The 19,126-nt window shown below is 34.0% G+C and overlaps 3 protein-coding genes and 1 non-coding gene across 8 annotated transcripts in view; 2 read left to right on the top strand and 2 right to left on the bottom strand.

Annotated features, from left to right (window-relative positions):
- Window positions 1-330: 330 nt before the first annotated feature.
- Window positions 331-402, bottom strand: TRNAW-CCA (transfer RNA tryptophan (anticodon CCA)). Its single transcript has one exon. It is a non-coding gene; the product is annotated as a tRNA-Trp (tRNA).
- Window positions 403-1,641: 1,239 nt separating this feature from the next.
- Window positions 1,642-14,534, bottom strand: LOC146533199 (putative Ras-related protein Rab-33). Its single transcript, XM_085195994.1, has 5 exons — window positions 14,236-14,534; window positions 13,746-13,865; window positions 6,852-7,001; window positions 5,984-6,097; window positions 1,642-4,786 (listed from the first exon to the last, which is right to left on the bottom strand). The coding sequence occupies exons 1-5, from the start codon at window positions 14,431-14,433 to the stop codon at window positions 4,709-4,711; spliced, it is 660 nt and encodes a 219-aa protein (XP_085052120.1). The 5' UTR covers window positions 14,434-14,534; the 3' UTR covers window positions 1,642-4,708.
- On the top strand, window positions 3,115-3,723 carry LOC146533200 (chromosome-associated kinesin KIF4-like). Its single transcript, XM_085196344.1, has one exon. It carries the CDS (start codon window positions 3,115-3,117, stop codon window positions 3,721-3,723), a length of 609 nt encoding a protein of 202 aa, XP_085052470.1.
- A 1,062-nt stretch (window positions 14,535-15,596) lies between the features above and the next one.
- Window positions 15,597-19,126, top strand: part of Sbf (SET domain binding factor) — a 59,900-nt gene continuing 56,370 nt past the window's right edge. For 3 of the 5 annotated variants that reach the window (XM_085195975.1, XM_085195974.1, XM_085195973.1), the window contains exon 1: window positions 15,600-16,101. In XM_085195975.1, the coding sequence (XP_085052101.1) occupies window positions 16,047-16,101 (55 nt within the window). In that variant the 5' untranslated portion in view covers window positions 15,600-16,046. Of the gene's footprint in view, window positions 16,102-19,126 lie in introns of all 5 variants that reach the window. The other 2 variants (XR_014878631.1, XM_085195976.1) reach the window with 2 other exon arrangements.

Here is a 19,126-nt window from a genome sequence, read left to right as displayed (position 1 = left end):
ATTACTATCCCACACTTATACTCACGCATATCATACAATAAAAATCTATAAATGTTTATTTAATCGCCATATCAATTGCTGTCGCCATATAACTGTTGGTCATGGACCAGGTCCATATATATACATAAAGAAATACATACAATATATTTCATATAAATATTTCTTAAAAATTTTAATAGTAAAAAGTTTAGTAGTGAAAAAGTTTATAAATGAATCATTAAGATGAAATAAAATTCTAGTTTTGTATAAATAATGAAAATAAATTAAAAAATGTCTATAAAATATTTTAACCAAAATAGAATAATCTTTTCAAAAAATGTATGATTCGTATGACCCCGACGTGATTTGAACACGCAACCTTCTGATCTGGAGTCAGACGCGCTACCGTTGCGCCACGGAGTCGGTGAACGTAATTGAGAAATATTCAATCTATACTCACTCCTGTGCAATTCGAATTTATCAAATTCTCTTTTAATAAATGTAATAAATTACAAGATATTTTTTTGAAATTTAAACAAAAAACGAAGAATATATTACTGAAGCTATCGAAACAGCCAATGAAATAATTGATATTTTCATTGCCTTGCTCTGGTAACCATGTGAAGCACGGCATTGCCTCAAGAATTCGGCGGAAAATGGGGTACGGAAATGATAATGTGAAACAGAGTGTCTTAATATTAGGTTCCCTCGGCCTACTCTCTGTATAAGTGATACAGCGTGAAGTTGAAAAATAAACACCAGTTAAGTGCGAGTCAGACTCGCCCACCGACGCTTCCGTATTTATTTCAGGATTGTAGGACAACGGGAAGTTCAACTTTTAAAAGTTTACGCACTTAAGTTTGCATTATTTGATATGAAATGAACTACAAATATAATTTTGTAATATTTTTTTTCTATGAAATACTTACCTACCCATAAAACTTTCACTTTTCGGATTTTTTCCTTTTATTTGTGTTGTAAGTTCTTACTACGTGCCAAATTTCATAACTATAAGTCCACGGGTAGTACCCCATAGGTTTTGATTTCGCAGCGAATTTATTAGAGCGAAGTAATGAAAATATTAATAAATAATAATTCGTTTATAATAGCAATTCCCCGAATGGAAATCGAAACCACAACCGCCGATTTTTTTATTATTTTAAATAGACTGGTTAAGTATATGATAAATCGGTTTACGGCCGAAAATTTTACGTGATACATGTTATCACGTAAAATAAGAAAACATTTATATTGATGAAAAATTGTATACTAATACATTATAAATTGAAAGGTAATATCACTGAATTATCATTATTTTGTATAGTACAAAGGAGGTACTTGCAAAAATTTTTTTTTTTTCAATAAATTGACATTTATACGCACTCGTTATTTCAATTATACAGATTATTACAAGTGACAAAGCCGACCCTACCCTCTCTGTCCCTAGCACGCTAGAAAGAGAAGGAACTCGACAGTGAGTTAATCTTTCCGTGCGTGCATCGATTTTTAAAACATTATCACGTCAATAAGTAAATAGTTCTAATGTTAAAAATTTATTATAGGTATGTAGTGTATTCATATGTATTCATATTACAGGGTAAAAAGATTTCGACGAATTGAGAACCTCTTTTTTTTTGAATACGGTAAAAAAAAACAAATTAATATGTAACAAAACATGTCTTTATTTATCTCATTCACTGTAATCTTACATTTTTTTTAACATTCATACTAAATGATTATAAAAAAATATATTTAAAATAAAACAAAATGACAAAAAATTATTGAAGCCTATACCTAATGATAAGGAGTATCATCATCAAAAAATGTTGAAAACCAAAATATATTGCCTTTTATCATTTGTTGTACCTGTACATGGTATTTACATTTAAGTAATTTTAACTGGTTTGGTGGAAGATTTCTCTAGGAAAATATAAATATTATATATTGCTATTTAGTAAGTATAATCAAAGAAACTAAAGTAAATCAGACAGAGCACGGTAGGCAGAGGAAAGCTTGTGTTAAGACGTTCTCCACTTTCTGCCGAAATCTGGAGGCATTGCGTGTTGAGTGGCAGAACTCAACGCCGCTCTTTGCCTCGACACCAGAGCGAAGAAATGGAAATATACACGTAAATAAATATTTCACTTTCTCGAGTGGGTATCGAACCCACAACCGTCGCGTTACAGTCACACCCTTGTGCCGCTGCGCCACGATGGCCTCAAGTACTGAAGTAGTCATGGTTATATTTTTTATTAAACAAAATATAATTACAAAAAACATTTCACAAATAAAATAATACTTTTACAAATTATCTTATAATTAATTAAATCTAATTTCACGATTGAAGATATGATCAAAGAGTGATTGATCCAATTAATAATTAAAACTCGGCTGAAGCAATATTGCATCAGCTTTTCCGAAATATGATATTTGACAACAAATTGGCAACTGCAACTTCAGCAGTCTTTCTATACTAGCGATGCGTACTAGCGATGCGTAACTCGGTCATGACTAGGACGTGAAAAATATTAAACCACTACTACATTAAGGCTTAAATTTAACTAAAAAATTACAAAATTTTAAACCAATAAAATACTATTGACACGGTGCAAGTCGCCTTTAGAATAAGCCCTTTAATGAGAACTGAAACCGAAAGAGGCTGCGATGAATGTATAGACGTAGTGTCCGGAGAATCCCAAGTGCATCATAAAAGATTTGGCATTTACTTACAACTATGTTTTTTCTCAACATATTACTCAACAGGAGTTTTATGATACTGCAGTAAAAGGATTAATTGGGAAACTTTTCCAAGGATATAATGTGACAATATTAGCATATGGCCAGACTGGCTCTGGAAAAACATACACAATGGGAACAAATTACTCAGGATCTGATGGGGACTCCACTTAATTAGGTGTGATACCACAAGCCATAGCCGACATATTTGACTTCATTGAACTGTACGAGGATAAATTAATATTTAAAGTTAGTATTTCATTTATGGAACTGTATCAGGAGCAGTGTTATGATTTGTTATCTGGTAAACAATGAAATCATAGCATTATTGAAATTACAGAAGATGTCAACAAAGGTGTCATTTTGCCTGGTATCACTGATATGCCAGTTACATCAACAATGGAGACCATGATGGCATTAGAACGTGGTTCTTCAGGTCGCGTGACAGACACCAGCCCCGTGAACCAAGCCTCTAGTAGAAATGATGCGGTTTTCACTATTGTCATTGCTAACGAGAGCCGGAGTAACAAAAATATAACTACAACATCAAAGCTTCACTTAGTTGGCTTAGCTGGCTCTGAACGTATTAAAAAGATGAAAGCGAATGGGGAGCGTTGGAAAGAAGGCGTGAAGATTAACCAAGGCCTCTTGGCCAAGGCCAAGTTACAAGACAGTTTAGGAGGTAATTCCTTAACCCTCACGGTGGCATGCGTGAGTCCAGCGGACTACAATCTGGACGAAACGGAATCAACACTACGGCACGCGGATCCAGCTAGGCGAATACGTAACAAGCCCATAAATAACCAAGATGCTAAAGCCGCTGAGATTGTTAGATTAAACAACCTAGTAAATGAACTTCGATTGCAACTAATAGGCAAAATACCAACAGTGAGTGAGCAAAATAATGAACAGCTACAAGAAGAATTAGATCGAGAGAAAACCAAATATTCAGAACTTTTGAAAAAACATAAACAAGTTACAGAACATTTGAACAATATTATAATATAATGCAAGGGATCTTTCTAATTATCTTTAAATAATATGTCTCATATTTTTATAATAAAATAAATGTTTACTTAATCTCTTTTGATTGATTATAACAAATTCTAAAATCATACTACTATGACTTCTGGTATCACATTTGCATTAGCTGCCTATGCTTAAAATGACTAATATTTAAACTGAAATCCTAAAACAGCAAAAAAAGTTTTAATAAAAATCGCCTATATTTTTACAAGACTCATAATTTAAAACAAGAGATCAATAACTAACTTAATACTACTTTATATTAGCATGCAAGTCAATAACTGGTGGAAGAAATTATAAAACATAAAACTATTAGTTTAACGTATACATCTATCATTATTTAACATATACAAAAATATAAGTGTGTTACTATTCTTACAAATTTAAAAAAGAAATACAATTCAAATTCTAACACAAAATACGAATAGAATTTTGATCAATTGTTGCAAACGTAATAGAATAATTGTCTTTTTCATTCTAAACATTACATTTTTTATATTATTATTCACTTATACACAGTGTACGTCGATCGAAGAAACAATGGTGACCTTCACAGATAATTATTTATATACGTCACAAATTCTCAAATACTACAGTTTATATTTGTGAAAGAAATTAACTGAAAGTACATTAAATATTGATTTTAAAGAACCGTCGGACGAGACACCTGTATAATTACATTGTTCATAAGTGTACAATATGCATAATTATAAAACTTTTTGTACTTATTTAGTTTATGTATCTACTCTAGCGTCATTCTAATTCATCTATATAGTATATATATAGTACACTTGGCATTTTATTTTATTATTTATATTTCAATATACACTTTGTAAAGTCTTCTTCAACAAATAATAAGTCAAGATTTCTTGAGTTTGTCATAAAACTATTCGAAATACTTATAAGCTAACCTTTTTAATTACAATTAAGGTAACAAATATATGAAATCAACAATAAACTATATCATCTAGCTGCAAAGACACGAGTCATTGTTAGTGTTTCTCTTGTGTCGTTGTAAGTTCACTAGTCTGGGACCATGTTCACCCTGGAAATGTCATAAAATAACACATTTTATTTATTTTATAGTAATAAATCATTTAATTGTTCACATTTTTAATAAAATAATTTTTAACAAAAACAAAAACCGACTTCTAACAACGAACTAAAAAGTGAAAAATAATTATATAAAGATTTTATCATTTTCAAGTCGGTGCCAAGTAAAACAAACAGGCTTAGTAATTAGATATTGTAGTAAAGGTGTTGTAGCATTAGTTTGACACCGACTTCACTATCTTTATATAATTATTTTTCACTTTTTAGTTCGTTGTTAGAAGTCGGTTTTTGTTTTTGTTAAAAATTAATTTATTTTACGATTTTTAGTGATGGGTAGATCTTAAAATGATGCTTCTTGAACGAGTGGTGATGGTGGTGGTAATGGTTGTCAACGAGTGGTTGTGATTGTTCTATGTAAAACTTCATTTAATTAGCTATTATTTTTGTGCAAAGTTACATTTTGGTATATTGACAAGAACAAACATAAAAAGTATTCGGGTGAATTCGGAATCTCCCTTTTTTGAAGTTGGTTGAAAATGAGAACATCCTCTTTTTTGAGATTGGTTGAAAAGAAATGCAACGATCAGGAATCTCACTTCTGACATCAATTTAAAAAGTTTTTGCTTGTAACTATTACAGTATTACAATTTTTGACCAAAAAAAAAAAACTTTCTCAATTTTCTCCGGATTCCATAATCGAAACCTAACCAAACTTTCACCAAATTATCCTTGAAGTGTATCCTTTCAAATAAAAAAAGAATCATCAAAATCGGTTGGCGCGACATTGAGTTATTCGACTATTAGTCGCGCACATGCATAATGCAAATTTAAGACTTATGTGATTTTCTCATGGATACCATTGTCAGACATGGACCAAAAAAAATGGGACCATTCGGGAAGCTATACCTTTCAAATAAAAAAAAAAATATCAAAATCGGTCCACCCAGTTAAAAGTTATGAGGTAACAAACATAAAAAAAAAATTAAAAAAAAAAAATACAGTCGAATTGATAACCTCCTTTTCTTACAGAAGTCGGTTAAAAATGTAGTCATTTAATTTCAGTTTCCATATTGTCACATTTTATTTATTGATGTTTACAAATAATGATTAATATATTATTATGCTGTAAACCATTCAATAAATCTATTATGTTTTTACCATTTTCAAAAATTAAAGATTCCGTTCTTACCTCAACACTTATGACGCGTAAAGGCTGTTTGGAGTACAACTTGTGTGCTAGCGTCATAAAAATTGATTCAACATTATCACACTCGGAATCAAGCAGCGCCGATGTTTCAAATAGCTGAAGATCAAAAAATGCATAATTTTTATACAATTGGTACATTTTTGGATTTAATTTAATCTTTAACTTAGAGATTTTTCATATTACACCTAAAATGGAGATTTAAACCAGATCATGAAAAGGAAAAATACTTTTGTTTCAGCTTCACACATGAACTGGTATACAGAGAGAACTATATTCTGTTCTCTATTGTTTAGGGAATTGAGAATAATATAATCGCAATAATTCCGCCAAATGGGGATTAAATCCACAACCTTTTTATTTACTAACATTTATAAATATTTAAAAGTATATAATCCAATTTTGTAATCATAATCACGATAAAAGAAAGCAAATATCAGTGAAGTAAAAGTTTTGATAAATTATTATTTATTATATAGTAGTACAAAATTAAATAATTTCCTTGTTCATTTTAGTGTTGTGTAATGTGTATTAAATAAAATATATTAATAAAAAAATGATATCCAATATAAAACACTGATGTTGGTATAATTTTCCACCCAAATCTTTTAATCCATACAAATATTATAAATCAGATGATATTATTTGTTTGAAACGAATGGTTCAAATTACAAAAACCTTTTTATATTGGATAGTCCATTTAACCAGGAAGGTTATAGGGTATATTACATCACTTTAATAGTTTTAACATAACCCACCATGCCTGTGGTATGTGTTGTACACAGCGAATAGTTATTTCTATTTGACTGGACATGGAAAAAGTTGCAGGTAAAATATATTTATAATATCTTACCGGCATCCCATATTTATCGGCCAGCCTTTGCGCATAAGTAGTGGCAAGACGGGACTCAGGAGTCCCACAGTCACATTTATTACCAACTAGCACTCTAGGGGTTTTCATGAGGCCATGTGATTCCACCTCTTGCATCCAGCTGGCTATGGACTGTGATAAAATAAATAATGCATTGAATAATGAACACACATAGCGCTGTACACCTTTTTTTTAACATTGTAAAACTACCTTGCACTACTCATGTAAAATGTATTACAGAGACAATATAAACTCACTTTATTATATGTTTTCTAAAAAAACTTATTTTCTTTCCTAAGTGTGAAACAACAGTTTAAAAAAAATATAAATTAAATAAAATACTCTGTTAATTAAAAAAAAAATAATTAATTAATATAATATTTATTAGAAAATTTGCTAAAGAGAATCTTGATCAAGTATTGCTGGACAGCAAATGGAAAAAAAATTATGAGAAAGACAGATGGCACGCGGCACATCACCATCAAGCCATCAAGATGGAAGAAGACCTAAATTTGAAATCTTTTAACAGTGAACAGTGACTAATAGGAAAACTTTTATGGTTGCTATATGTTTTTATTAGTATTTATTTTGCCAATACACTACACACAATTACTTGTCAAATACATATTTAATTCTACATATCAGACCCAATACTTACATATTATAATATACTTAAGAAAAATTATATATAATATTCACAAACGACGAAACGTTCTTATATATTTATGTACTATCTTAGTTAAATTCTTAAATAACTATTTACCTTTAACAAATAACCACAATTGTATTATTACGAAAAATAATTTTAATAATGTTTGTGTTTACCTTAGACCACACGTCAACTGGCATTTGCGAGATAGATTCACCGCGGTGAGTGATTTTTTTCTTACTAATCTCTTCCTACCTACATTATTTATTTTGTGTTTTTTTTGTATTAATGCATAATTTTTATAAAATAAAGTGGATATTACTAAAAATATAATTAAAGATTTAAATAAACTAAACAAAATACCTTGTATGAGGATAAACGATCCCTTGGAACTATCGCAGAAACAAAATATTATTTATAACAACCAGTCCTTGCGTGTTATGACCATAAATATAAGAAGCGTAAACGCAAACGTTGATGCATTTATTGCTTTTTTAACCCTTTAACTGTCATAAGGAGTGGACAGTGGAAAAATAAAATTGATAATGGTAAGGAGTATATAATAGAAGTAAAAACATATGTTCACATAAATACCATAGTCTACCATACCATATTCTACTGATCATTGATCTGTATTGGTAGAAATAGCTGCAACAATGTCTCTCAGAAGGTTCAAAAATATGATGCGTTATCTACATATTAATGACAACTCGTTGACCCCAGAGAAGTCTAGCCCTAGTTTACGTGTATTGATCATTATATGATTAAAACAAAATGTAACTGGAATATTTTTATCTTCGATGAATTCACAGATCATTCCCCTTTCATCTTCTTCTTCCTCCTGGCATTAATCCCGGCTATTGCCAGGGTCTGCCTTCCTACACAACCTACTCCACTTTGCACGATCTTTTGCATCCTCGGTGGTTAGACCATTGGCTCTCATGTCCTGCATCACGACATCCAACCAGCGCTTCCTTGGGCGTCCGGGAGGTCGCACCCCAGGGACTGGTATAGCAAGGCACTTGCGTACGACATAGTTCTTAGGCCGGCGCGTAACGTGGCCAAACCATCTCAAGCGACTCTCTTGGAGCTTATCCGCTACGTCACGGACCCCAAGACTACCTCGAATGAATGTGTTGCGTATGCGGTCAGACCGCGTTACGCCGCACATCCACCTCAGCATCTTCATTTCCGTGACGTGAAGCTCCTGAGTGTGCCGAGATAGTGCTGGCCGTATAAAAGAACCGGTCGGACGATGCTCTTGTATATCAGCCCCTTGAGCTTGGGCGGTATTCTGCGGTCGCAGACCACACCAGTGACCTCCCGCCATTTGGCCCAGGCAGCGCTTATCCGGCCATGGACATCGTGATCGATGCCTCCAGACTCGTGCATAACGGATCCAAGGTACCTGAACTTCTCCGACTTAACGGCTGGCTCAGGACCTATAAGGATGGTGCTCGAGTCCCGGCTCCCGCAGGCCATGTACTCTGTCTTCGACACATTTAGTTTAAGACCGCCGTTCTCAAGCGTACCCATCCAGAGGTTCACTTTACGCTCCAGCGTCAGTCGGTTCTCGGCAATGAGTGCTATGTCGTCGGCATACATCATCAGCCATGGAGGCTGGTCCTGGATGTGAGCCGAGACAGTATCGAGCACTACATTGAATAAGAACGGACTAAGAGCCGAGCCCTGGTGAACCCCCACCGTAATCGGGAAGGGTCTAGTGTCGCCAACAGCAGTCCTAACCATAGAAGCGGAATCGTGGTACATGTCTCTGATAATCTCAATATAGGCCTCAGGGATCCCTTTGGATCGCAATGCCCACCAGATACACTGACGAGGCACACAGTCAAAGGCCTTCTGCAGATCTAAAAAGGCCACATGCAGAGCTCTCCTTTTTTCCCTGTATGCCTCCATCAAAGTTCTGAGGGCGAAAATGGCGTCCATGGTGCCCGATCCTGGCTGAAATCCATATTGAGACTCAGAGACAGTACACTCTCGGCGGAGCCTGAGGTCGATCATGCGCTCGAAGATCTTCATGGTATGACTCATAAGCTTAATGCCCCTATAACTACCACAATCTTGAACACTGCCCCTTCCTTTGTAAATAGGGGTAATGAAGCTAAGCCGCCACTGATGCGGCATCTTACCAGTGTTCAAGATATGGTTAAAAAGGTCAGAAAGCATGAGCACACCAAGAGAGCCCAACGATTTCCACGCTTCGATCGGAATGTCGTCAGGTCCCACCGCTTTTCCGTTCTTCATGCGTCGAAGGCAATTACGTGTTTCGTCAAGGGTTATTGGGGTAATAAGTCCGAGGTTAGGCGGTGGGTCGTGATGAAGACTGCATGGGTGCTGAGTATTTAGCAACTCCTGGAAGTAGCTTCGCCACCTCTCCTTCACAGAGTCATGATTACAGAGCAGCGTGCCCTGGGAATCTCTGACGCAAAGACATTTTGCAATATCTTGCGTCACTTTATCCCGGGAACGTGCCAGTTTGTAAATGAGCTTCTGCCCCTCCACAGTTTCAAGTTTATCATACAATGGTGACAAACTTTCACTGCGGGCTCTGGCTACAGCTCTTTTACAGGCACGTTTAGCTACTGTGTACTCCAGTCTGTCTTCAGGAGAGTTGGATTCCTGCCACTTCTTAAAGGCAGCCTTCTTTTCACGAGTCACCTCCTGCACCTCGTCGTTCCACCACTATGTCTCCTTGTCGATGACACGTCCTCCCCTAGAAAGGCCAAGAACTCGCCTGCCCGCCGCAATGATTGCCGACTGAGCCCGATCCCAAGCATCCTGAGCAGTCTCGGTGTTCGTCGAAATATCGTGACTTTCCTCTGCCAGGAAGTCGGTCTGCATCGGTCCATTCAGCAACCACCACTTGATCCGAGGCCTACGTTTCTCGGCTACTTTCTTCTTCGGAGTGACGTTAAAGTCCATGACAAGAAGACGATGTTGGGCCGTTAGGCTTTCGCCTGGAATGACCTTACAGTTAGTTACCCTGCCCATATGACACCGTCTGGTCAATAAGTAGTCTATTTGAGTTGAGTGGGACCCGCTCTTATAATGAAAAGGTGCTGAGAATTCTTTTGGAAGAACGTATTCACGACGGCCAGATCAGACGCAATACAGGTTCTCAGAATGTTTTCTCCCTCTGTATTGCGAAGACCGTGCCCAAAACCCCCGTGAACACGTTCATACGGCTCAGCAGCCTTACCGACGTGCCCGTTCAAGTCCCCCCCAACTAAAACCACTTCGGTAGACGGCACAGCAAGTAGCACCCCTTCATACTGCTCCCAAAATGTCTCCTTTTCGGCCGCGCTACATCCCGCCTGGGGAGCATAGGCACTGATTAAGTTTGTGATAACGCCCTCAATCAGTACCCTCACTCGCATCAAGCGGTCGGAGCGACGGTCAACTTCAAGGAGCCCATTCTGAAGCTCTTCAGAAAGCACTACCGCTACACCGTTTCTACCCTAAGGTGACCCAGTGTATATAAGCCGGTAACCCTGTCCGATGTTACGGGACTTATTGCCCTTCCAGCGAGTTTCCTGGAGGAAAGCACATTGGACCCGACGTCTCATGAGTACATCTGCGAGTTCCCTGCATCGTCCGGTTAGAGAGCCAATATTCCACGTTGCAAAGCGGAGTTTTCGTCTGGGTACTTGCGTCTTCAACCGTGCCCGTACTTGACACGGTAGCTCTTGCCCACTTGTCGCAGGTGTAGGGCGATGTGCCTGCGCGTCGTTTTGCGGCGACGCCCTAGCCGTACCCAGTCTTTTCTTATTCCGTTTTATGTACTGGCGGTTTGCGGTTTTCGTGGAGCGACTGCCGTCTGACCTCCAAACCCCTTTGTGGGGAAAACCGAAGGGAGCGGAAAATAGAAGGGTAGGATAGGAAAAGGAAGGAGGGAGCTAAGGAAGGAGGAGGGGGGGGGGGGGGGGGACACCATTCTTACGGACTGGATGAGGATATAAGAGTGGCGGCTCGAGGATCCGGGGTCGCGTACCCGTATGCCCACAAACCAATATCGGACAGATATTAGTCTGGACACCCTCTGGATATTATGGATATCATTCCCCTTTCATAGTAATAGAAAATATATTAAAATCAAAGTCTGCTGCAACTCAAGAAACTGCAAAAATAGATTATGATAAAGCCAAGGATTCTTTAAAATTATTGAATTGGAAATCAAGATTACTGACCCTAATCAGGCGGCAATTAATTAAGGTAATTTATCTATGGAGACAGGAATATTTCCTGACATATTTAAACAAGCAGTGGTCATTCCTATCTTTAAAAGTAGAGATGATTTTATTCCTAAGAACTATAGACCCATTTCATTATTATCAACGCTTTCTAAAATTCTAGAAACAATTGTACACAAAAGACTTTGTCATTTTTAAATAAAAACCAAATACTTGCTCCCAATCAGTATGGACCTGGATGGTAACCTAATTACTCGACATAGGATGCGGTGCTCAAGCTAACCACCACTAAAACATTTCAATTAGATAAAGGAGAAAAATGTCTCAGAGTATTCCTCGATTAAAAAAAAAAATTGACACTGTGCCAATTCCCAAACTTATGTGGTATAACAAACAGTGGTTTAATAACTACCTGACCGATCGCATGCAGTGCGTACGAGTTTGAGATCAATTCAATGACAACCTGCCCTGTGGTGCCACAAGGCAGCACCCTGGGGCCGCTGTTATTATACTACATTAACCAACTGTATGCTGATGATACATCATTGTTTTCCACGATAGAACGTGGAATGATGTTAAAACTACCGCAGAGAATGGTTTATCTCTGATATCAACATGGCTTCAAAATCATCTTTTAACTCTCAACACTAATAAAAGTTTTATTATGTGCTTTTTTAACAGACGAGCTGGGAAAGCAATGGAGAACTTAGAAATTAAAATCCACTCTCACTCGTGTTGTAATCTGAAATATAAAATAAGCAACCAATGTAACTGTGAGGGATTAAACAGAGTAAGCACTATAAAATACCTTGGCATAACAAGACAAGTAGACAATTGTTTAAATTGGAAACCACATATGTCTAACACAAAAAATAAGAAGATTAATAACACTTTTTAAAAATCTAAGACAAGTCCTAGATATAAAACAGATATTACAAATATACAAGTCCCTTTGTGAATGTATTTTGACTTATTGCATAATTGCATGGGGAGAAGCTGCCAAATCTATTATTGTTACATTAGAACGAGCATAGCGCACTGCTATGCTATGGGTGGCTATGGGCTTATCATTTCATCGCCCAACCGGTCTTAGTCTACAATAAGGCTAACACATTAAACATTCATCAATTATTTATAAGTAAATGTATTTTAAGATACACTACTGTTACCAAAACCCCAACAGCACCCAAAAGATTAAATAAATATGAATTCCCTAGGATGGAATCCACTTTGGCACATCATAGTTATGAATTTTGAGCCATTGGGGCTCAATTATATAGCACCGCTGACAAAATTTTATACATAAAAACATACAATTAAAACACTGCCAAGGAGAAAATTATAGAATGGCTCATGACACTAGATTACACAAACACTGAAGATTTGATGATGATACAAAAATAAAACAACAAATATATAATATAGTATTTGACACAACAAATGCACACACACACACACACACACACACACAAACGCACGCGCGCCCCCTCGCTCGCAATGTTGTCAATAAAAATACTTTTTATTTATTTATTTTTTATTTATTATGTAAAGAGAGAGCATAGTATTCAGTTCACTTGATTGTCTTTTTTCTATTAATTAAAGACATACATAGTGTGATATCACATCATTTGCCAGAATAGAGAAAGTAGGCGAAACTTCTTAACCTTCCCTAGAATCAGTGTGGTTCAGGTTCCTATCAAAGATAAGGAGCTCAGAGCAGTGACTGGAAGTTGCAACACAATGTGTAAGTTTAAGGGGCCTCTTTGAAATGCATATTTGTACCACACTTTCAAAACCTCTCTCTACCAACACCAAATTCATGATGTTGCTACTAAATGTAGCAATCTATAGAGAAGTTTCTTCCTACTCTTATGTACAAATTAACTCTGATTCTGATCAGTTAAATAAAAAATGTGAATACTGTTACATGCATGCTTGCAAATCTCTACTAGACCCATTTGTGCAAGAAAAGTTATACAAGACTATATTTATTTTTTTGAATAATAAAAATCTTACATGAAATGTTTCTGGTTTAGTCACATCATACACAATAACAACGGCATGGACATTTCTATAGTAATGCTGCACCATAGATTTACGGAATCTCTCTTGACCAGCTGTATCCCATAATTGTAACTGAAAAAAAAGGTTTTTTTTTAAAGAAAATTAATATTATTTTATTTTAATTTAGTAGCCTATATCATAGAACTGAACTGAAGATGATATATAAATAGAATCAAAGTTAAATAATTTGTTTGTTCAAATAATACCTAATACAATGTAAATAGATGGTGTAATTGTGTTGGTTAGTAGAAAAGTCCGAAAGTTGATTGAGAGAATCAATAGTTCAAACAAAAACTGAAATATTGTAGCTACTAGAACAAAATACAAATAACACAAACGTTTTTTTAGATATGTCCACGTATCACTGCGTGGCATTTAAACATGTCTATAATTATAAAGTAACTTTTTAATATAATTGTATATTATAGTTATAATTTTGTACCTTTATTTCCTCATTACGTATTCGTACTGTTCTTTCTCTGAAATCCACACCGATAGTAGCCTCTGATTTATCGAGGAATTGTCCTTCACAAAAACGGTACGTGAGGCACGTTTTACCAACTCCCGAGTCGCCTAAAACTATAATCTTGAAAACTTTTCTCTGTTTTAATCCAGGAACGACTTCATCTGATTCTGACATATTAGAAAAATGTATAAAAGTTCATGAAAATTTAGCTTAAAGCACTCAAAAACATCAATATTTTGTTATCGTCCCTATGATAGGCTAATATGACAGTGACATTCGATCATACAACTATAGCCATTACGAAAAATTAAAATATTTAGTAGATTTAAAACAAGGTCTTAAATCATGTTTATTGTTGATTAGTGATTTTAATATAACTACATAATAAAACTTGAAATATCATAATTTTATTCAAAACTTTAATGTATTTTCTAAATATGTTTATGAATATAAAATTATACTAATATAAAAAAACAATGATATACTTTTATTAAATTAATTTTACATTATTAAATATAAATTATTATATAAAAAAAATACATTTAAAAATATAAAAAAAACATTCTTCCGAGGGTTAATATAATATTTTTATAGTATAAATCATTATAATATGTACGTTATTGCTATCTTAAAACATTTCTCTTGGTCTTGGGAAGTTGGGACTTGAATTTCACACAAGAGCCAGTTGGCAAGTAATATAGATTATAAGCTACGCTATAATTAACAACTATTCTTAGCCACTGGACTCGAACATCTTGTGCCTTTTGGTAAAGGAAGAACAAATTACAAAAATATTTAAATTTGACAATAATAATATTAAAATGATAAATGAACAAGGGGAAGTTATTATATTGAGTTCCACGCTTTTTGACGCATAAAAAGATAGATATACAAATATTAACAGGCTCTAATGAGGCTATTACAGCAGAAACTAATTCTGCTGTGATAGCGCCTGTATAACAATCTTAAAACAATGATTCCTTCTATACAATCACATTTACAGTGATACAATTTTCTACTACCATACCATGGCTTCAAATAAAAAATGTAAATTCTAAGGAAGTACAATTTATTTTTTATGATCTTTCGTTAGTTTTAATCATTTTCAGTTATAGCAATAATTTTACTTTATTTATTATTATTTTTGTATTATTAGTTTTTAAGTTCCAACTAAGTATTATGTTTTTAACTATATGTTATGTAGAAAGGATTATTTATATTATTTTTATGAAATATAAGCAATAATTAATATCAACAAAAATTTAGTAGGTTTATAAGCATTGATCATGGTAACATTCAAGTAATAGAGATTGGATTTTTTTCTTGTACTGCCCACCAGCAGTACCCAGTCCAGTAGACTAGTAGATTTTTGGGAATGTCGGATGTTGATTGACGAAAGAGGGTTTTAGACTATTTTGTGGCTCTAAACTATCAAAAATTTTGCAAACCCTGTCTAGTGTCTTTCCGTATTTTATATATTTTAAATTTTAATAAATAATAAGATGTAACCATTAATTGTTGAAAATATCCAAAATTTTAATATTTTCTAACCTCTCGATCTGTGCTATCTTAATTGCTTGTAATTATTGATAGAATAATTAAGATCGTCATAAATAAAAGTGTTGTTTACGTTATCCAACGTTCACGGTGTGTTTTGTGTTTCGAGTGCGATTGGAGGCGGCAGCGATGCGTGAATATGTGAATCAAACGAAAAATGTGTTTGTTTCTGTGTAATCTAATTAAAAAGTGTTTTTGTGGTGTTGATTGGATGTTGCGGTAGGATTGCCATGTCCAGACTCGTGGACTATTTCGTAATAGTGGGCTTCGACCACGAGAAAGAAAGTAAGTATTACTATAACAATTTACAGCAATTTTACGTAAAGTAGCTGAGGTAGCACATATTTACGTTTTAAATAAAATGTATATCAACACATACAAATCGTTATAAATTCAAGCAATTTTTATGAATATTTCATAATTGGATTATCTAAGCTGATGCTAATAAGAAAATTATGACAATTGCAATATAGTTGATCTGTATTTTTAAAAATTGTGATTTTTATCTTAATATTGCGTTTACCGTTTTAATTTACCTTAAGTAAATGAATGTCAGTGAATAAACTTGGTTTGCCTCAGGCAATGGCTAAATTATAGATGTGTGTTTGCAATTTGCTCAGGTCGTCAACATCAGGTCTCATATCTAAAATGAAATCTAAATTGCATTTTCATTTTTTTTTCTATTTTATGACAAATAAACTGTAATTGTTATTTAATTATACTTTTGTTGACTCATTTTTTATGTTTATGCTCATTATTTATACTGATAAATATTAAGAACATAACAATTACTTGAATTATGTGAAAAAAGATTTCTTTTTATGACATAATTTATAGTTTTTCTATAATTTAAACAACTTTAAGCTTGTAAATTTGATTAAGTAATGATTTAACAATATTGATTGATTCAAATTTAATAATGAATATTCATTTAAGTAAATTTTAGTTTCTCAATATAATATTGAGTGCAAATTTATAACCAAATGGCGTCATGGCTACAGTCAGAAACAATCTAGTACTTTTAAATTAATGCCTAATTCATACAGCCTTGAATCTATTTATGGATATGTATCATATTGATTCTGTTTCTAAAGAAATTGTTGAAATTTTGTGATCAAAATTCAATATATATATTTTTAGTATTTAAAATAGTTATTATATTACAAGACAATACAACATGACAAAGTGGGTGAATATTTGACTGTAAGCATTATGCCACTGATCATACAGTGTTATCACTTCTTTGTATGCATACAATAAATAAATACAGGGCATGGTGTTGTAAATATATAAAAAGTTTAGAGATTTTTTTTATATTCATAATTTATTTGTTATTAGTTATGACTGAGAATCAATCAATCTGTTGAGTATTATCAATCTGTTTTCTACATATTACAAAATATTTTCCACTGAATGATTTTTGAAATCACCACATTTAAGAGAATTATAGTAAATAATATTTTTGTGAGCGGGTGGTTTTTAGGAGGGGGTCACAATTATTTTTATGCTAAGTGGTGTAACTATTTTTTTTTAATCTTTGTGCTCTGTATTCTTCATCAAAATTCAATAGACGATGCAGAAATCCTTGCCGCTTTTTATCTTGCCAGAGCAAAAAATAAAATATCTCGCATAATATTAGTAAAGACTACCCAAGTTGACAATTGGCAACACATATAAGGCTTATAATGACCTTATAGAAAAAAATATAAGCTATTATAAATAACAATGAATGACTTTGGTTTTCAGTTTTTATCCACCTGAGAGCATTCTGAGTCATTCATATTTTTAAAGTAAATGATACAATGCCTTACGTCATATTCTATTACAGTATAAGCTTGTGAGAAATGCCTAAATAAATAGACAAAGTTTTTTTTAGGAATAACCATTTTATAAGGAATAATATTAAAAAAAAATTAGCTTTATGTTGAGTCCCACATGTAGGAAGATAGTTTGTGGAACTCTGCACCCACTCACAGAAGCATGGATAGGAAAATATTTTTATTTATTATTGTCTATTATAATAATCATATCTAGATATTTATTCACAAGTTATATGTTCGATCCCTACTTAGGACTATACTTAGGAGGGCATGATTATATTTAATTTCATTAGGTAAGTATATATGTATGTACATATACACATATATTGTTATACATTTTTGTTGTTATTACACAATTACACATAAAAAATGTAGTTTCTATTATTTTTATCGCTATTCGCTATATCCTGCAAGTAGCAACGTAACATAGTGGCAAAGGGAACCTGGGTACCTAGTGTTAAAACACTTCCGTTCCACATAACTTTGTAATACTATATCAATAAGCATAATATCATCTGCCTATTTAGTAACACAAGCTAAAGGTCAATCGACCAATTTTATACTTAGCTAACACACCTTAAGAATAATACGTCGTCGTGATTACAGAATCCACCGGATACGCTGAGAGATGGGTGTAGGTATTAGAAGTGCGAGTTACATCACACAGGATGGTAGGCAGTTATAATCCAATATGTATATGGCCGATACGTTTAAATGGATAACTATATTAATAGAATTTAGAATTGTTAATCTCGTTTAGAAGTGAACAAGGAAAAATGGAAATTTTTAATTGTGTTTACAATATGGTTAGATTTACTTAAAAAAAAAAAAGTTTTCGAGGGCACCTAGTATTTAGCGTAACTCCGTTCCCCACAATAGGTTGAATTTTCAAGATATTGTGTGTTGAGTAGGGGAATTCAATGCCGCGCTTTATTTCCGAGAACGGGGGAATAAGGTGAGTGAGGATCGAAGCTAGACCGCCGCTTTCACAGTCAGATGTTGTACCAATGCGCCATGACGGCCTCAATATTGAATTTATTTCGAATACGAATGCGATTCAAACTTATTCTTGCCTGTAATTATTATTTTACGTTTAAAACTTATTACGCATATTAAGATAAGACCAGTTTACATGATTTCTATGGTCATTATTAATTAAATGTAACATAGTTCAGTTATCTTGGTTGAGGGACTGACTTTCTCTTTTCATTTTTAAAAATTGGTAAAACTTGCTGATAGGATAAATTAATTTGGATATCGAAAATATCGATAACTAGTATACATCTTGTTACTCGTGTATTAGGTGAAAAAGACTATAAAAGCAATAGAATTGTGTCAAATGGGGTTAGTTCCTTGTAAGCGGAAGCCCTGATTGGAAGGTATCTAGGGTGTAGTATTGTTATTGAGTGATACATGTCACTTACGGTAATTACGTGGAACCTATGTCCGAGTGCGTTGGAAATATATAGACGGTTTTAAAACGCTAACCG

Source organism: Heliconius melpomene, chromosome 13, assembly GCF_056956725.1.
Source record: "Heliconius melpomene rosina isolate 202511_hmr_F chromosome 13, ASM5695672v1, whole genome shotgun sequence".
In the NCBI taxonomy this organism is placed as follows: domain Eukaryota; kingdom Metazoa; phylum Arthropoda; class Insecta; order Lepidoptera; family Nymphalidae; genus Heliconius; species Heliconius melpomene.
Note: the sequence above shows the minus strand (reverse complement) of the source record. Positions and strands in the feature narration are given on the sequence as shown.

What these genes read in the sequence shown, in the direction of transcription:
- LOC146533199 (XM_085195994.1), bottom strand. Translation starts at nt 14,433, where the DNA reads ATGTCAGAATCAGATGAAGTCGTTCCTGGATTAAAACAGAGAAAAGTT. An exon ending in TACGTAATGAGGAAATAAAG is followed by an intron (nt 13,866 to 14,235) that starts GTACAAAATTAT and finishes CTTTTTTTTCAG; the next exon opens with TTACAATTATGGGATACAGC. An exon ending in CCGATAAATATGGGATGCCG is followed by an intron (nt 6,098 to 6,851) that starts GTAAGATATTAT and finishes TTTGATCTTCAG; the next exon opens with CTATTTGAAACATCGGCGCT.
- LOC146533200 (XM_085196344.1), top strand. Translation starts at nt 3,115, where the DNA reads ATGGAGACCATGATGGCATTAGAACGTGGTTCTTCAGGTCGCGTGACA.